A 19,994-nucleotide genomic window follows, 5' to 3' on the forward strand; every position below is an offset into this window, starting at 1 on the left:
TGTAAGTAAACTTACATGAACATGTTCTCTATGCATATGTTTACCCACAGTAAGCAAAGGCATTCCCAGGGGTGAAGGGGAAGGGTTTGCACATAAATAGAAACAGAACAGGTAGGCAGCTAAGGTGCCCCCCAGCATTTGACCAGGAAAGCAAATCAATGCTCCCCCCCCCCACCAGCATTTGATCAAAAAAGCCATGCAATGCTTTCTCCCCCAGCATTTGACCAGAAATGCTATGCAATGCTTTTCCCCCAATCAGCATTTTGACAAGAAAAGCTATGCAGTGCTCCCCCCATCAGCATTTGACCAGGAAAGCCATGCAATGTTTCCCCCCTCCCCAGCATTTAACCAGGAAAGTAATGTACTCTCCCAGCATTTGACCAGGAAAACCAAGCAATGCTCCCTCCTTCCCACCAGGATTTGACTAGGAAAGCCATACAATGCTTTCTCCCTCATCAGCATTTGACCAGGAAAGCTATGCAATGCTTCCTCCCCCCACCAGCCTTTTTCCAGAAAAAACATGCAATGCTTCCCCTCCTCAGCATTTGACCAGGAAAGCAATGTACTCTCCCAGCATTTGACCAGGAAAACAAAGCAATGCACCTGCCCAGCATTTGACTAGGAAAATAAAACAATGTGCCCCCCCACCCAAGCATCTGACAAGGAATGCATCTCACTCCATACTTTCTTCCCCTCCTGACCCCACCCCTTCCTCCTGTCTTTCTACCATCCACCACCTTGCCAGCCACTTCTCTTTCCTTCTTGCCCCATACCACTTAACCCCTTTCCTTCTTATCCTGTTACCTCTGCTCTCTCTCTTCCCCTCTTGACCGTTACCTCACTCCTGCCCATCTCTTTCTACACAGTACCTGTATCCCTTACCCTACTCTCCTTTCTCCCTTTCCTAAGGTGTTTATCCCTTCTTTCCCACCGTGTTCCCTATTCCCTCTTTCTTCTCCTTCCTGTCCCACAATGCTATTTTGTGTCTCTCCCTGAGCCCCAGCAGGTAATCGCCAGCCTTAACCAGAAAAAAATGTATCTCCCTAATCTTGCCTCTGTGGCTCTTTATGTGTATCTCTGTCAGGGGGTGGAATAGCTTCAGCAGGTTTGGAGGACCTGCAGTAGCTCCAGAACGAATGCAAGCCGTTGAGTTGGGTGAAACAGCTTCCCCTCCTAAACACATCTTCCATGTCCGACAGAAAACACATCTGTCCTGGGTCTGCTGTTCTACAGCTTCTTATTGGCTGCTCAGTTTCCTGCAGCAAAAATAAATGGTGCTGGCAAGAGAAAATACCAGTGTACACTGCATGGATTGATGAGGTAGCGCAATCTGCAGAGAAATGTTTTCCTCACATTGGGGAAAAAGGTAGCTCAATTGGGTATGACATAGGCCAATTTGGAAACATTGCTTCCGTGTTCTGCAGCAAACGTTGCTTTCTGCATCTGCCCTGCTGTTCCTGTCACCTCTCTTGGCTGCTGCCGATGAGTCATCACTCTGCGACTGTCGGCTGGATAGTCTGAGGCAAAGAAAAAAAGGTACTAGCAATAAAGAGGGCTTCTAGCACGCAACCGCCTAGACGCCCAGCCCAACCTGCATAGAGACATTTTACCCACATACAACGGGAATAAAAGTAGCTCAACAGGGCGCAAAATAGCTCAATTTGGCAACAGTGCTCTGGCCGTCGACGTAGAAAGAAGGGTACCTACGAGGCATGCATCACGCACGCGCACAACACAGAGACATCATAGGTTGCCTGCCAGTATGAACCTCCGGCAATCTAACAGCCGCTTCCGGTCTTGAGATAAGTAGTAATGCGCGCATGTTCATTGCGGGTGTCGCTGAGGTATCGTGGTTTTCGGCTGTAGCGAGTAAGTTAAGGTTTGTATTTAGAAACAACGTTGGGCTCAGATAAAATACCCAGAGGGTGGTAAGAAATAGTTAGCTATCTTTATTGCAGATATTTCTTTTTTTATTTATTTAATGACTGTACTGTGCCATGCTGTGGATATGTACACCACGTTGCCAGAAAGCTGTTTGGGAGGGATGGGGTAGGGTACCTGAGTGAGTTCGATTGGGAATGGAAGATTTGAGATATTGGTGAATGACTAGGAGCATAGAAGATGTTTTGAGAGCCTAGGGTGAACTGGTGCTGGGTTCTTGCGCTCACGATTGACAGAATGAACATGTTTCTGTGGCTAGTGGTCTTCATTTGCAATGAGAAGGGGTAGTCCAAGCATGCTGTGTTGTGGCTCTGTGAATCCAAAGGCAAAGAAGCATAGATGCCTTCTCTCTGTCCTCCCCCCAACTTCCCCAGTTGCTAGTGTTGAATCATTTTTTGTCTCCCGCCAGTTTGCTCTCCAATAGACTAATGCAATAATCTGCACGTTAAGAAACTATTAACTCCTGATGCAGTGAGTTAATTAGTGGTAGGATAAATGCATGAGGAGTTAAAAAAAAAAAAAAAAAAAAAAGTTGACTGGAAAATGTGTATTGAGCACAGGCGAAATGTACTCTTAACTCTGAAATTGCCGGGAGAGAGAGAGAGAATTTAACTGGCTAAGTGGCGGTGGCTAACTGCTGTCATTTAGCCAGATAAGTAGGGACATATCCAGCTATCGGGTGCCAGATAAGAGAGGATTTATCTGGCTATAAGGCCTGCCTCAGAGCAGGAAAAAACGTATATTTGCCTGTTCCTCTTGGTTTTAAGTGAAGGTCCAAAGAAACAAACCGGAAACCGATCCAATATTGCAAGTAGCGACCAAATGTAGAAGATCGGTGAAACACCAATCTTTATTAACACCAACTGTCATAAAAAAGCCTGACTCAGGCCTAGTTTTGCTCTATTGTGAGCTGCTTCAGGGGCTATGATGGTATTAAAGTGTACAAGGCTGTCTGCTTGTTTCAATCATACATGTTTATTGTAGATAAGACCCAACTTGATCAATGACCGGTGGTTGCCTAAATGCAGAACTTCATGAGGTTTCCAAATTCGCAACATCTTAAACATCCTTTGTAGTATACTGGAGTGCCAGGAATCGAAATTGCCATGTCAGATGCTGACCACTGGGAATGTGCTGTGGTTTTAAGTGACAGCACAGCAATGTTGGAAACTTTACTCCACAACTGACCAGGAGTAAAGTTTCCAGCTTTAACAAAACACACCTCTGCATTGAGGAGTACTGCTTTGGGGAGTACTACTTAATGCGCTAAGCAGTATTCACATTTTTGAAGCCTATTTTGTGAGCATAAAATGCGTTGCTGCATCGGCAGTAAGGCTTATGTTAACAAAATGTGCATTCAAGTGTGGGTAAAGCTGTGTGTTCAGCTGAACGCACTTTTCTGCATATGAAGTTGTTGCTGCCCCTGTCCCTCCAAACTAAACAAACAATACCTATATATGGTTGCTTGATAAAGACAGGAAATTCACTGTCAGTGAAACAGGTTTTACTTGCTGAACGTTCCTTAAAATAAACAGGTGCGTGCTGGAATTTAATAATACTTTTGGGTTTTTTGTTTAGAATTACAAAAGGTCTGTGGGCTTCCCAAATTTGGCGATTATGCCTATACATTTGGAAGGCGGAATAATAATGGTACTGGAGTTTGAAGAGGAAAAAGCTCTGGGGCCCCTACTCTGATTCCCCCTGGGATTAACATGGACCCAGGGACCTTCTCCTGGTTGGAATTTTTCCAAGGGCTGCAAGCCTTTGTTCAGGTGCAATCAGCCACAGCTGTGCCCCAGGCTCAACCAGTGCTGGAAGCACAAGATCCTCCCGGCCTGGCTCGGATGCCTCGAGACATGCCTCGCCTAACCAAGAATTTCCCTAACAGGGACCCAGACACCTCAGGTAATGAGTGACTCCCTGGAAGAAGGAGAAATCCCTCCAGGAATGGAACCATATCAAACCATGCTTCGCTTCTTCCACAAGGACGAATTTACCAGCCCTTGTTTCCCAGACTCTGAAGACACTGGCTATTCCTGGCTATTCCTTCGGAACTAAAGAAGAACCCCATCTTGGTGTCCCTTTGTAAGGCCTCATGCTACTTTCCAATGATGGAAGCCATCCAGGAACTGATTGACCTGGAATGGGATGCCCCGGAGGCCAGCTTCAAAGGGGGTCGGGCCTTGGAAGCCCTATACCCTCTAGAACCAGCCACCAAGGCACACCTGCGTTTCCCGAAAGTGGATGCTCTGGTCTGTGCCATCTCAAAGCGAACAACAATTCCCGTTGAGGGAGGGGCTGCATTTAAGGACACTCAGGACAGATGATTGGAATCCATCTTTAAGCAGGCCTTAGCAATAGCAATGACACTGCAGATTGCTTCCTGCTGCGCACTGGTGGCATGTTCCTTCTTGCTCCTCTCGAGAGAGGCAAATAACTTCGGAACCTATACCAGTGAGACGTTGGAACCTGCAGCAGCCATCCTCATGGATGCAAACTCAGACCTGGTGCGCACCTCAGCCAGGGGCGTTGCCTCTGTAATGGCAGCCAGAAGAGAACTATGGCTACGGAGTTGGTCTGCAGATGCGACATCTAAAGCAAATCTCACAAGAATGACTTTTAAAGGATCTCTTGTTCGAAAGCGAATTGAAAAAGTTAGCCAGCAAATGGGGCGAATCCCCAGTGCCTCGGCTTCCGGAAGATAGGAATAAAAGATCTCGGCGTCCCTCCCCCAGAAGATCCAAGGGCAGAGGATTGCAGCACTTTAGACCCTACAGGAACTCACAGTTCCAGGCACCTCGTTCCTCCGGAAGGTCCCAGCCCTTTCGAAACAGACCAAGAGGGGAGCAGGCCCGGGGGCAGGCTCCACAATGAGAATGGGCCAACTTATCCACAGGAATAGGATATAGGGGGGTTGACTTGCCCTCTTCTACCAAAGATGGGTCGAGATAACGTCGGACAAATGGTTCCTAAACATTATTCAAGAAGGTTACTCTCGAGTTCCGCAGCATCCCTCGAGACAAATTTATGATGCCACTTATACTCCAAGAGACTGGCAGTAGAAACCACTCTAACAAGGCTACTCAGTCTGAAGGCAATAACTCCGGTTCCCACGCCCCAACAAAATACGGGGTGCTATTCCATTTATTTTATCGTTCCCAAAAAGGAAGGATCATTCCGGCCCATCTTGGACCTCAAGAACATCAACCGTCATCTGTGGGTTCTACCCTTCAGCATGGAAACTCTTCGCTCTAATAATGGCAGTACAACCGGGAGAGTTTCTAACCTTCCTGGACCTTTCCGAAGCCTACCTTCACATCCCAGTCCATCAGGATCACCAGCGCTTCCTGCGCTTTGCGATACTGGATCATCATTTCCAGTTCTGAGTGCTAACCTTTGGCCTAGCAACCGCCCCCAGAACTTTCACCAAAATCATGGTGGTCGTGGCGGCAACATTGAGGAAGGAAGGGATTCTGGTACACCCTTACCTGGACGATTGGCTAATCAGGGCAAAGTCTTCGGAAGAGAGCCGACAGGTGACCAGAAGAGTCAAGAGCCTACTGCAGGAACTCAGTTGGGTTGTGAACATGGGCAAGAGCAGTCTGTAGCCCTCTCAATGCTAGAGTACCTGGGGACCCATTTCGACACCAAACAGAACAAAGTCTTCCTCCCTCCCTCCTCTGAGGAGAAGGAAACTGATGGAACAATTATGACTGTTGATGACCAATGCACGCCCCAAAGTATGGGTCTATCTTCAAGTCCTCTGCCTCATGGTATCAACCCTGGAGGTCGTCCCGTGGGCAAGGGCCCATATTCGACTGCTCCAACGGGCATTACTGTCACGATGGAACCCACTGTCCCAGTACTACTTAATTCGCCTCCAACTACCAACAGAGGTACGTTCTCAGCTCTAGTGGTGGCTGTTAAAAGACCACCTAAGCAGAGGAGTAAGCCTATCCCACCGAACTGGATCTTGCTCACCATGGATGCGAGCCTGTGAGGGTGGGGAGCCACTGTCAGGAATTGACAGCCCAGGGAGAGTGGAACAAGGAAGAGGTGGAATGGAACATAAACCGCCTGGACGTTCGAGCAGTCAGACTAGCGTGCCTGCAATTCAGCCACAGACTCGGAGGCAAAGCAATTCGAGTAATGTTGGACAACTCAACAACGGTTACTTACATCAACTGCCAGGAGGGAACCAAGAGCCAGCAGGTGTCTCTGGAGATAGACCTTCTCATGGCATGGGTGGAGATAAACCTACAAAGGATTTCTGCCTCCCACATCGCAGGAAAAGACAATATCTCAGCAGACTTTCTCAGCAGAGAGAGCCTGGACCTGGGGGAATGGACGCTGTTGACCACAGCCTTTTAACTGATAGTGAATCGATGGGGCCTCCCACCCATGGATCTACTGGCCACCCGTCTCAGTGCCCAAGTCCCCAGGTTATTCAGCCACAGAAGAGAGCCACAATCCCAGGGAATCGACACTCGTCCAGACTTGGTCAGAGGAAGACTTACTGTACGCTTTCCCCCCATGGCCACTACTGGGCAGGGTCATCCGCAAGATAGAACAACACAGTGGACTATTTCTACTAGTGGCCCCGAATTGGCCAAGATGACCAAGGTACGCAGACATGCAAAGACTCCTTGCGGGAGCCCTCTGTGCCTACCTCTGCACAGGGACCTCTCCAGCAGGGCCCGATTCTCCACAAAGATCCGTCTCAATTCTTTCTTACAGTCTGGCCCTTGAGAGTACTCGCCTGAAGAAGTATGGTTACTCTAAGGCCATGATTGACACCCTGCTACGAGCGCGCAAGTTCTCCACATCCCTGTCATACATACGGATCTGGAGAGTATTCGAAGCCTGGTGTGAGGACCGTGGGATTGTCCCGCGGACAGCCAAGATTCCCATGATTCTGGAGTTCCTACAGGACGGTATGAAGAAGGGGTTGTTTCTCAACTCCTTCAAGGTCCAAGTAACTGCACTGGCCTGCTTCAGAGCAGAAGTGGACAGTATCCGGCTGTCAACCCATCCGGACTTGTCCCGCTTCCTGAAAGGGGTTAAACAACTCTGACCACCCCTAAAGTGGCTGGTGCCTCTATGGAATCTCAATCTAGTATTAGACTTCCTAGCTGGGGCTTCCTTCAGACCAACACGTGGTCTGTCATTATGCCTCTTAACATTGAAGACGGCATTCCTGGTGGCCATATGTTTAGCTCGTCGCATCTCCGAACTACAGGCACTATCTTGTCGGGAACCGTTCCTTAGTTTCATGCCTGGAACCATACAACTGCGCACTGTCCCCTCCTTCCTGGCGAAAGTGGTTTCCGAGTTTCACTTGAACCAAACCATCTCTGGATGAACATAAGGACTCTGAAGACTCATGCCTTCTTCACCATCTAAATGTCTGTTAGACTCCTGGTATGATACCTGAAAAGATCGGAACCGGTGCGCAAAACGGATCGCTTGTTCGTTCTTCACAGCAGGAAGAAACAAGGAGACGTGGCCTCGCGGGCGACCGTAGCCCGCTGGATCAAAGACGTAAACAAGGCAGCCTACATAGAGGCAGGAAAGCCCTTACCTCTACAAGTTAAGGCTCATTCTACGAGGGCCCTGCTTTTGCTTGCCGAGATCTGTAGGGCGGCGACGTGGTCCTCCATACACACCTCCAGGTTCTACCGCCTGGATGTTCAGGCCCAAGAAGACGCAGCCTTCGCAAGGGCAGCATTAAGTGGGCCATGGGCAGCCTCCTGCCCTGTCCAGGAGTAGCTTTTGTACATCCCATTGGTCCTGAGTCCATCTGGCTACACGCTAGGAAATGGAGAAATTACTTACCTGATGATGATGATTTTGTTTTCCTTAGTGTAGACAGGTGGACTAAGATTCCCGCCCACAGCTGCCCCGAAAAAGGAGAACCTCATATAACAAATCTCGAGACTAAGCAAATACAGGTAAGCTGTGGCCTACCCCTAGTTCAAGACACCCACAGTTTGTACGGTGTGTGCGTTAATTGGTTGAGTGCACTGGTGGTCTCTAGTTTGGAAATTATTTTTTTATTTTTTATTTATTTAGATTTAGTTGAACCAGTTAACGTTTTACTCAAGTTTAATCAAGTTATTTAAGCAAAGATATATCTACAATGGCTTTTCGAAGAGAATACGGAAGAGCTGAGGTTACTGCAGGGGTATATCTAGAGTGATGTCAGCTTTGAAATCTGACTCTGTCTCCCATCTGCTAGCAGAATAGCACAATACCCATTGGTCCTGAGTCCATCTGTCTACAGTAAGGAAAACGGAATTATCAGGTAAGTAATTTCTCCATTCCAAAATTTCACTGTTATTTCTCTACAAGATTTACTTGTGACTATTGAAATGCTGATAAATGAGAAGTTTTTTTTGGTTTTTTTGTAAAAAGCCACAATTCATTTTTTTCTCTGCAGTTTTTTTGTAAAATAAAAAAACAAATGCTGCTTGCATAAGTATTCAACCCCTTTGCTGTTGAAGCTCCAAGTTTTCATAGATGAGATATTGTCCTAACAATTGGCCTCTACCTGTGAATAATTAAAAAAAAAATAAAATAAAATAAAAAGTCAGTATTTCTGATAAAAAGATCCCCTAATTGCAGTACCATTGGTTAGACTGTGAAAATGGAGAATAGAGAGCATTCTAAGGAAAAAAATAGTTATAGACTTTATCAAGATAGGAAAAGGCTACAAAATGATATCCCAGTGAACGCTGTTATATCAATTGTGAGGAAATGGAAGTTGCATAAGGCCATCCCTTAAAACTCTGCCTCAGAGCAAGGAGATTTATGAGGGAAGCCACAGAGGCCAACAATCACTTTGAAGGAGCTACGGAGTTCAGTGGCTGAGCTGGAGTGGAGCTGCACCAGTCAACCATATCAAGAGCTCTGCATACAACTGGCCTGCATGGGAGGGTAGGTATAAAGAAACCATTACTGAAGAAAAATCACATCAAACCATGTCTGGAGTTTGCCAAAAAGTATCAGAGTGACACAACTAAAATGGAGGATAAGGTTTTGTGATCCGATAAGACAAAAATGGAGCTTTTTGGCCAAAATTCAAAAAGCTGTGTGTGGTGCAAACCTAACATTACCCATTCCTCAGCAAACACCATTCCAACAGTAAAGTATGTAGGTATTAGCATCATATTGTGGGGATGCTTTTCCTCAGCAGGGATTAGGCATCTTATTAAAATTTGAAGCACGGATGGATGGTGCAACATCAGGGAGATACTGCAAGATAACCTGTGTCAGTTTGCAAAAAAAACCCTAAAACTTGGGAAAAAGTTCACCTTTCAGCAGGACAGTGATCCCAAGGACAAACCAACACAGTGGTTGAACAATAAAAAGTGAATATGGGAGGTCACGTGACGTGGTTAGCCTATGCGCACATGTACTTTCAGGCTCCTGGAGCCATTCCCCTGATTTATTATTTATTTGTTGAGTTTTATATACCGTCATTCAGTAAAGCCATCATAATGGTTTTACAAAATTTAAATTGTAACTTAACAATTGTGCAAAAGTATAACAATGTGCATAATAATGCTAAAATACTCATCCTAGCCTCCAGTGGAATATATTTCTACCCTGGTGAGAGAAACATATGTCTTTTGACCAATATATGTAAAAGTCACCACAGATTATATCCTCAAAATGGGGGGGGGGGGGGGGGGGGGGAGGGAAGGAAAGGGGAAACCATGAGCAGTGTTGGACAAAATGGCTACTGACCAAGAATGAGTGAGTAGGCCGTAGTTTTGATGATAATGATCCGATTGCAGAACTGACAGTGTCGGTTGTTGCTGTCTTGGACATTAAGCAAGATTCCATATCGGAACAAATTAATGATTTAAAATCTACAATTTAAAAATTTGGCCCTCGCTTGTATACTGTGGAGGGGCAGGTATTTCTCTCCTGGAGGATGGGTCTGTGGCAAATAAGTTAGTGGAGCTGGTAAAGAAAGTGGAGGTGCGGGAAGATAAAATATAGGAACTAGACAAGTCTAGGAGGAGCAATATCGGGCTTGTCAGACTGGTGGAGTCTATAGAAAATCATAATCTGCCACGATTCATAGAAACATGACTGCTGGAGGTATTAATTACCAGAGCTGGTGGGAGAATTTAAAATTGACCTAGCATACAGGCTGGGAATCAAGCGTGAGGGAGAATCCCAGCCTAGAATAACACTGGCAAAGATGCTCAACTCTATGCATAAACAGCTTTTACAAGCTTACTGCAAGTTGTGGGAGGTGACTTACCAAGAATGTATTCAGGATTTTTCAAGACTGTTCAGCAAAAGTGGCAATGCAGAGTAGAGTTCACCCCCAGTATGTTCTGACTTGATAAAAAAGCAGGTCAAACTCGATCCACAGTATCCAGTGCAACGAAGAATCTGGAATGCGAGAACCTCTCAAGTGTTTGATAAAGTGGAGTTGGCGAAGGATTTCATTGCTTAACTGCCTTGAAGTTTCAAAGTTATTTACGGTAAGTTCCAGCTGTTTAACAGGAAATGTTATTGTTCATTGCTTCTAATCAGGAGGAATAAAAGTGTGGGGTGTGTTTTTTTTTTTTTTTTTTCCACATTTGTTTCCTGGAAGTTCCATGCTATGTTGCATGACCTTGGAAGAAGCCTCTTCCATTTCCTTCTTGCGTCACTGCTGAAAGAATATAAGAAAAGGTGATTTAGAAGGTCCATCGGCCAAGTAATACCCAGGAAGATGATGTGACTTTATTTTGAGTGCCCCCATAAAGGCTGAACCTGGCAGTGGCGCCCCTATTGAAGGAGAGAAGGGGCAGATTCAGCAATCAAATGAGAAACTAAATGGTGAGGAGGAAACAGTGCGTGGCTCTGGAAGGGAACATTCCTCAATGGGGGTCATACCAGAGATGGCCCTGGACATTTCTTTGAATTGCAGGAGGAGGTTGTTTCTGAAGGCTAAATCGGTTTGCCTGCTACGGATTTCATGGGAAAATTCACAGCTTGAGTGTAAGAATTGTCTGTTCTGAGGTGGATATCTGTTCTGAGACAGACATTGCGTGTAGAGACCCTTGTGGATTCCTGAAATTTGGTGGGGGCTGAGCCAGAGACAACCCTAGAATGAGCTGTTTTTCCTAGGAACTTTGGTTAGAGATCTTGGCCATTAAGCTTTCTTAATGTATAAAATTGGATGCTTGTGGTTTGTGAGCTATTACTAAACCAGTGCTGCTGCGAGACTCCTGGGGTGTGTTTTAAGATAAGGGAGCCCTTGGGAAGAGGAGGACAGAGTAAGGGGATGGCATCTGAACAAAATGAAATGAACTTGAAGCGAGTGGTAATAGAGAGGAGGAGAAGAGGGGAGAGTAAGGGGGGAATAGGGGAGAGTGTCAGAAAAGGGACAAAGTGTGGGTAGGAATATATATATATATATGGGAGGGATCTTTATAGAGGGGTTCTCAAATTCTTTCAAATTTATAAGTTTTTCGGCTATTCTTTGCTGTGGAGGAAGTCAGGATATTGTGCGATTGAGGTTCTGTAGCGATGTGGGGCAAGTTGGATTGGTATATATATTTTTTCCCTGGTAAAAAAAAAACAAAAAACAAAAAACTCCAATCATATACTACCAATGAGTGATTTGTTAAGAATTATATCCTGGAACTTAAATGGGTTGGGAACACCGATCAAGAGGAAGAAAATCTTACAAACCCTGAATAGGAATGAGGTCTTAATAGCCTGCATTCCAGGAAACACATCTCTTGGGAGTAGAGGGTCAAAAATTGATTTGAGAATGGGTCAAATCATGTCATTTTTTTGGCAGCAAAAGGGAAAAAAGGAGTGGCTATTCTAGTAAATCTATACAATTTCAAAAGGAGAATGTAATTTCTGATACTAATTGGGAAAATAAATGGGAGAGAGCACCGTTTGTAATTTATATGCCCCTAATGAATACAACCACAAGTTCTTTTCTACATTATTCAGTTACCTATTAACCAATACAAAAGGGGCCCTGTTTATGCTAGGAAATCATATTTGTGTGCATGAACCCATATTAGACAAATCACACACTCCTAAAGGAACAGGAAGGAGAAATGAGAAAGGAATCACGTACTTATACAAAATGTTGCAACTGAGCGATCTATATGGTGTTTTACAGCCTGAAGTAAAGGAATTTTCTTTTTTGTCTCGGGCACATAACTCTCCCATCGGGGCTCCCCTAGAGCTCTGCGTGCGCAAGGTGCACAAGTGTGCACCCCCTTGCTTGTGCCGACCCCAGAAACTAATTTAATTTTCTACTTCAAGCAATCATATCACATACCACAACCAGCCCATCATGTACTGCAGTCCCTTGGTCAGACCATCAGGTTATTTCATCAAAGCTACAAATTAAAGATCACCCCCAGCCTGTCTTCCCTAAAATCACTATTCAGTTCAGGAAAACTTGTCCCACAGACTATCTAAGTAATTTGCTTGCAAAGGATCTAGCTCAACTTGATCTTTCAGATGCCTTCACCGCGACTTCCTTCTGGCTCAAGATAACTAACAATGTGGCAGAACAAGTTTGTCCAACCGTTACCAAATCGCTACACCCACATCAGGATAACAGGAAACCATGGTTCACACCAAATCTAAAGGCCCTCAAACAAGAGCTACGGAACAAAGACTACAGTTGGCGCAAGAACCCATCAACATCGAATCTATCAGCCTACAAATCATTGCTGAATACCTATAGGAACGCCATTCTTAGAGCTAAGAAAAACTTCTTCTCCAAAAAAAAATCCACCATTTCTTCTTCGATTCCAAAGCCTTATTCTCTTATGTTTCATCACTCATTAAACCTTCCCCTCCTACCATTCCAGATGTCCTAGCACTCGACAAAGCCACAGAGCTGGCTGTCTTTTTTGAGAGAAAAATTGTAAACCTCATAAAGCCACTTACCATGTCCAACGTAGGTACCCACCCATCTCTACCCTTTTCTCCTAATCGAAACTCCACACTAGAAGTTTCGAAACTTCCTCCTCCTTGGAAATCGAAAACATCCTCAGGAAGCTCAAACCTTCATCTCACCCACTGGACGTAATACCCTACTCTCCATCCTGAACACTATTTCAAAAGCTATAGCAGACATAATTAATTGCTCTTTGATACAAGGGAAGGTACCTGACCAACTTAAACTAGCTATACTCAAACCACTACTAAAAAAAACCCAACCTTTCAACATATGATCCTGCAAATTTCCGACCTATAGCTAACTTACCACTGATTTCCAAAATTATTTATTTATTTATTTATTTATTTATTTATTTAAAGTCTTTTCTATACCGATAGCCGTTCGCACATCGTATCGCTTCACAAAAAACAAGAACTTTTGGGCAGAGCCCTTACAAGTAACCGAGCAATACAATTAACAGGGAGAGATACAATTAACAGGGAGAGTGGATAATATTGAAAGGCATAACACAATTAGTACTTATTGAATAAATAAAACAACAATAGCATAGTAACAATGTACAATTATGGAGAAAATAGTAAATAAACAACTTTCTGAATACTTGGAGGAGAGCAACATCCTTTCCCCTTTCCAGTTTGGATTTCGCAAAACTCAAAATACTGAGTCCCTTTTAACATCACTAGCGGATACCATTCTCCTAAACCTGGAGAAGAAACAGCTGTACCTACTAGTACTACTGGACTTATCTGCAGCATTTGATACGGTGAATCATTCCATTCTTCTTCAGCGTCTAACTGACATTGGTATCAAAGGAGTGGCTCACAGTTGGTTCAAATCCTTCCTGGACAATAGATTTTACAAGGTGAAGATTAACAATAAGGTTTCTCACCCCATCAGATCACACCTAGGAGTCCCGCAAGGTTCAGCCCTTTCCCCTACGCTGTTTAATATCTACCTGCTCCCTCTCTGCCAATTACTCTCCAACTTAAAATTAACTTATTACGTTTATGCTGATGATGTCCAGATTCTTCTCCCTATCACAGACTCTCTTCACAAAACCTGGTCCCACTGGAACACTTGTCTGCAATCAATTAACAATCTACTTACCAGTCTTAACTTGATCCTCAATACAAATAAGACAGAGATTCTCATTATTTCATCTGATGAAAACTAAGTTCTCTTTAACTCCCTAAATTCAACACAATTACTCACAACTGATATTAACACTCCCCTTATGTCAGAGATCTAGGAGTTCAACTAGACAACCAATTCAATCTTCAATCATTTGTCCAAAACACCACCAAAGAATGTTTCTTTAAATTACAAGTATTAAAAAAACTTAAACCTCTCCTTCACTTTTGAGATTTCCGACTAGTGCTGCAGTCCATTATCCTTACTAAATTAGACTATTGCAACTCCCTTTTGCATGGTCTCCCTGCAATAACAATAAAACCACTGCAGATGGTACAGAATGCCGCTGCGAGAATACTTACCAACTCAAATAAGAGAGCATATCTCTCCCATACTGCAGGCTCTGCACTGGTTACCAATCAAAGCCAGGATTTCATTCAAAGTACTCATGATGATACATAAAGACGTTCATAACATCGCCCCTCTCAAACTGAGCCATCAATTCCGGGCTCATACCTCTGAAAGACCAATCAGAAGAGCTTACAAAGGCTCTCTGCATGCCCCCCCTACTAAATCTTCTCTAAGCAAAAGAGCGTTATCTACATCTGGGCCGACTCTTTGGAACACTCTCCCTCCTGACCTCCATCAAGAACATTGTCTCCTAACCTTCAAGAAAGACTTAAAAACTTGGCTGTTCAATCAAACTTTCACTGAAAACCCAAGTTCTCTTTGCAGGTCCTAGAACATGACTCCAAGACCTATGCTATGCTAACAGTTATTGGTCTTACTGAACTATCTTTTCACAGTCCCTTGAGGATCCATCCTAGTTTTAAATAAAGTAATTTATTTATTTTATTTAATTATTTATTACTTTTTATTTTATTTTTTTTTTATTATTTTATTTTATTTATCCACAATTTTATTTTATTTTTTGTTTTTGTTCTCGGTTTGTTATGGTTTGTCATGGTTCCCTGTTTCCAAATGTTTTTCTGAATGTTCCAATTGCTAAGTTCATTGTTTAATGTATCGCCTCCCAGCGAAAGTTCCGTTCCATTGTAAACCGGTGTGATCTATATTCTTTATAGGAATATCGGTATATAAAAATTCAAAATAAATAAAAAAGGAGTGGCTATTCTAGTAAATCCTATACAATTTCAAAAGGAGAATGTAATACAAGATGAGGAAGGTAGATTTCTGATACTAATTGGGGAAAATAAATGGGAGAGAGCATCGTTTGTAATTTATATGCCCCTAATGAATACAACCACAAGTTCTTTTCTACATTATTCAGTTACCTATTAACCAATACAAAAGGGGCCCTGTTTATGCCAAGGAATCATATTTGTGTGCATGAACCCATATTAGACAAATCACACACTCCTAAAGGAACAGGAAGGAGAAATGAGAAAGGAATCACGTACTTATATAAAATGTTGCAACCGAGCGATCTATATGGTGTTTTACAGCCTGAAGTAAAGGAATTTTCTTTTTTGTCTCGGGCACATAACTCTCCCATCGGGGCTCCCCTAGAGCTCTGCGTGCACAAGTGTGCACCTCCTTGCGTGTGCCGACCCCAGAAACTAATTTAAATTTCTACTTCAAGCAATCATATCACAGGACAAAGCATTTTATGTAAAAATTTGTGATTCTGCTATTTGTGTGAAATGTGAGACAGCGATAGGATATTACACTCGTGGGTTTTGGGGCTGCCCAAAAATCCAAAATTTCTTAGTGTGTAGCAGATGGACTCAGAATCAATGGGTATAGTGTACTCGTGCTAGCAGTTGGAGACGGATCAGATTTCAATCTGACGTCAGCCCCTAGTACATATACCCCTGCAGGAAGTGCAGATCCTCAGTATTTTCCGTCTCCATAGCAGTTAGGAGCTATCTGCACGCTCTCCGAGCGTTGGAACCAAATTTAAAGAAGAAAATCCTATTGAAGACGAGCCCCGCTCTCCTGCGGTGATACCCTCGGGTCCCTCTCCCCTGTCGAGATTCCCGAGGTGATTTCCGTGATCCCTCGGAGGTGAGCCTTGGTCCGGCGGCCGAATCGCGGCGGGACCTAGCCCCCGAAGGATTGGGCGTGGCATAGAGGCAGCCTTGGTCTGGCGGCCGAATCGCGGCGAGGATTTTACAGTCCCCGAGCGAGAGGAGTTCGGGCGCGGCTGAGAGGCAGCGGGTGCACCCTCAAAAGCGGCGGTGAAGGTAGTTGCCCTCTTCCCCGCAGCCGGAGACCGCCCGGGTCGAGACTGGGAAGCGCCGAAGATAAGGTAAGGTAGAAATTTTTACTTGTGCCGGTCTCCGAGGATTGACGCGCGCAGGCCATCGGCCGAAGCCAGCGCCACCGGGTTGATTCGCCCTAGCAGGGCCAGACCCCGGCATTTCCAAGGGCCTTCCCACGTGGAGACACTCCGAGGTAGTCGCCATCTTGCCCGCATGGTCGCCGTCGCCATCTTGGCCTTATTATCGCGCCGTTCACATCGCCGCCCGGCCGAGCGCACAAAATCTACCTGTGCGCACAAACCTACTTCTGTGCATAAGTTCTACACACAAGAACCCTTGGACGCATAAGCGGCGCGCACTAGACTACCCGCGAGCACATCCTGGGTTAAGCGCTCAGATACGCGCACAAACCCCGGCTAAGCGCACAGATACACGTGCACGCGGCCAGGCGCTCCGGAGTGAAACATGTACGTCCAGGCAACTAAGATTTTCATCTGACTGGAAGTCAAAAACAAAACCAAAACTGGATTAGTATTGCATTAGCATCCATTTATTGTCAATGAATTTTATGAAACAAACTTTTAGAAGTTTTCCCCAGGAAAATTAAAGCATGAGGAAAATTTTCCATCCCATGTCTCTGGCTATAGTTTGTAGAAAATTCAGAACATGTGTGAAATTATTTCGGGAATGGTTTTCTTGTGGACGAACACTTCATTTTGTACAGGTATTTTGAGTGTGATTATTATATTGCTATGTTTTATGTTTGAGGGGACTTTTATGTTCATTCATGATTATTCTTTAAACTAACTAATGTAGGACCAACTCAGTGGCTCAGAGCAGTGCTGTGCACTGCCATGCGGAGGTCCAGGATTCAGTCCTTTGCTTTGGGTCTTCTGCTGCCTGGACTGGCTAGGGATTCTACGCAGGCAGCATTCAGCTTTTGACTAGGAATGGAGTCTCTTGCTAAGCTGCCGTGACACCTAATGGCCAGATTTAGGTTCGCTTAGCTGGTTTCTGGAAGTTGCTGTGGTTTATGGTCCTTGGCTGAGAAATATCTCTGTGATAGCTGCACTGAATTAGGGGGGGGGGGGGCAGGGAGTTTAAAATAGTGTGGGGGGGGAAAAAGCCCTAGGTAATTAGGAATGAAGGCTCCTGGTACTGTAGCCCAGTAGAGGCTGGTTCTGATTTAAGTAGGAAGCCTGAAAGAGCAGAAAGATTATTTTTTTTATTGTAAACTGTTACTAACAGTTTTCTATGCAATGTTGATTTCCCCTCCTCCATTTTTTCTTTTATAGCAAACAAAATGGTTCAACAAGTTTCAGAAAACATCAACTTTCCTTCTGAAGAAGAGAAGATATTGCAGCTCTGGAAGACACTTGATTGTTTCCAGGAGTGTCTAAAACAGTCCAAAAACAGGCCCAAGTAAGACAGCAAATAAAATAATTCTTATGATATGAATGGACAGATAGCTATTCAAACTACTTTTCTTGTTTTACTGTTGCCACACTGGTGTGAAGGATAATGCAGCTTCCTCTGACAGGATGTGTGTTGAGGTGTTAAAAGTTGAGATGGTGATGAGGCCAGTAGGATGCCACTGAACTTTGTGCCCTGTGGTTACTGAAGACTGTGACACTTGTACAGTGCTTCAGTTAGGAGAAATGGGCCAAAATGAATACTGTGATTTTTGCATGGTGTCTGTAATGAATTGGCAGTCTCCATAGCCCGGTCACAGTTACATAATAGGCAAGGTGGTGTGTTGTGATTTTTCAACATTTTGGAAATGGGACATTGCTAGCCAGTCCATTTATGTGTTCTGCAGGATCTATTGGACAGGAAGCGCTTACTGGGGACTTAAAACTGATGTGGTTTCTGGAAAAAAAAGAATGAAAGTAGCTGAAATTCATGTAAACATGTTTTATCTTTTGTGGAAGCTACAGTCCACTTGGCAGTAGACTACACTTGATTGTTAAATGCCCTCAATTAGAACATTCAACCCTAATTTATTTACTTAAAATACTTCTATTCTGCCTATAATAATTGTTATGCTAGGTGGATTACAAAAGTAAAAATAAAACAAAAACATAAATCACAGCAGATAAGATTTAAAATAGTTAAATTACAATTTACAGGAATGCTTCCCTAAATAAAGCTGCTTTCATTGTATTTCAAAGCAATTTAAAATCCATTTCTCGTACCTCATCAGTTAAACTATTCCACAACACTCACTCCCAATAGATAATGCCCTTAATTATAGCGCAGTAGAGCTGAATACTGCAACAATTGCTATTTTTGTATATAGTATACATTGAGCTATAGATGTAGGGATAATCTTTATTTAGATTTCATCTTTATCATTATCAGACTATTCAAACCATCTCATGGATGGAAGAAGTTGTGGATGTACCATTTCATGTTGGAAAATGATCTTGTAGCTTGTTCTCCAACTCCCCTTGGCCAAGCACCTTCTACCTGGTGCAGTTCATCCTTGGCATATGTGGTGTTGCCTTCTTTGACTGCATGGTGAAGATGACTGGTCAAGGGATACAGTGAAGGTGGGGTTTTGATGGTGACTTAACTATTTGTGATTGTTGCAATGAAACACAAACTATAACACTTTCTGAATTTCCAATGCTTTGAAGATGTCTGTAGAGAGTTAGCAGAGTGCAATAACTTGAGCTGTTTCAAATGCAAGAGATGGCAGAGAGTGGTCTCTGGACAGAAGAATAAAAAATAACCCAAATTGGATGAAAGGTAATCTGTGCTTTGAAGTTTAGTACCAAGTACACCTCTAGTGTGGATAGCTTGGCAGTGTATTTGTTTCTTTAAGTACACAGAGGCTTTGAAAAATAAGGGAGAGTAGGCTGATGATGTGGGAAGCACAGTTGGGTGAACTGAGGCATAGGAAGAGAGTGACTTTTTAAATTTGCCTTTTCTTGAGAGGCATGCACGCTCAAAAGTATGAGATGACTTTGACTAACACCTGTCAAACTTTCATTGTCTCATCTCACAGGTACACCTTTTATGATGGGCCTCCATTTGCAACTGGACTTCCTCATTATGGGCATATACTGGCTGGAACAATTAAAGACATAGTCACCAGATTTGCTCATCAGAGTGGATTTCATGTTGAGAGGAGGTTTGGATGGGATTGTCATGGCCTACCTGTGGTATGTTCTGTCAATCAATTTCTGCATAAAGAAACTTTTGAAATATTTTTCTGCTATTGCTTTTTGGTCAGCTAGAGTTCATCAGGGACTAGGATATTGCCTTTCCATTCTATTTCAGAGAGTATCTGTATTTTGACCTTCCCTCCCTCCCTGCCCCATTTTTTTTTAGTTTAAATGTATTTATTGGTTTTGAAATGGAATTACAGTAAACAACCATTTGTGACACTTCGGCTTATTGGCAAGTTCCATTTTGTTAATTACATTTTAAATGATCATCATTACACAGTACACTCAGTGTTTCCTTTCCCTTCCATTCACATTTGGCCTTACATGCTTTAAGCTCCATTTTGAAGCCCTCTTCAAGTTCTGTCTTATCATTTTTCCATATGGAGGAAACTAAAAGATTTTTGAAAAAGCAGAAATACAGAAAACAGAAGAGCTAAAAGTTCAGTATCACATTCCGAACCAAAGGCAAAAGTGAATCTATAAAGTTTTGCCATACTGCCATCCAGGCTTTTTGTTTATTAAAAGATAGTGCTTTTGCAGTTAAATATTCAAAAGTTAATAATTTAATCATTCTAGTTTCCC

At 43.7% G+C, this 19,994-nt stretch overlaps 1 protein-coding gene and 1 non-coding gene across 3 annotated transcripts in view; both read left to right on the forward strand.

The window, feature by feature from the left end:
- The first annotated feature begins 1,733 nt into the window (after nucleotides 1–1,733).
- Nucleotides 1,734–19,994, forward strand: part of IARS (isoleucyl-tRNA synthetase) — a 600,554-nt gene continuing 582,293 nt past the window's right edge. Inside the window, exons 1-3 of one of the 2 annotated variants that reach the window (XM_029600767.1) lie at nucleotides 1,734–1,879; nucleotides 17,535–17,661; nucleotides 19,250–19,406. In XM_029600767.1, the coding sequence (XP_029456627.1) occupies nucleotides 17,543–17,661; nucleotides 19,250–19,406 (276 nt within the window). In that variant the 5' untranslated portion in view covers nucleotides 1,734–1,879; nucleotides 17,535–17,542. The remainder of the gene's footprint in view (nucleotides 1,880–17,534; nucleotides 17,662–19,249; nucleotides 19,407–19,994) is intronic. The other variant, XM_029600766.1, reaches the window with a different exon arrangement.
- On the forward strand, nucleotides 17,845–17,979 carry LOC115091380. Its single transcript, XR_003856692.1, has one exon. It is a non-coding gene; the product is annotated as a small nucleolar RNA SNORA84 (small nucleolar RNA).

Source organism: Rhinatrema bivittatum, chromosome 4 (genome assembly GCF_901001135.1).
Source record: "Rhinatrema bivittatum chromosome 4, aRhiBiv1.1, whole genome shotgun sequence".
NCBI lineage: Eukaryota > Metazoa > Chordata > Amphibia > Gymnophiona > Rhinatrematidae > Rhinatrema > Rhinatrema bivittatum.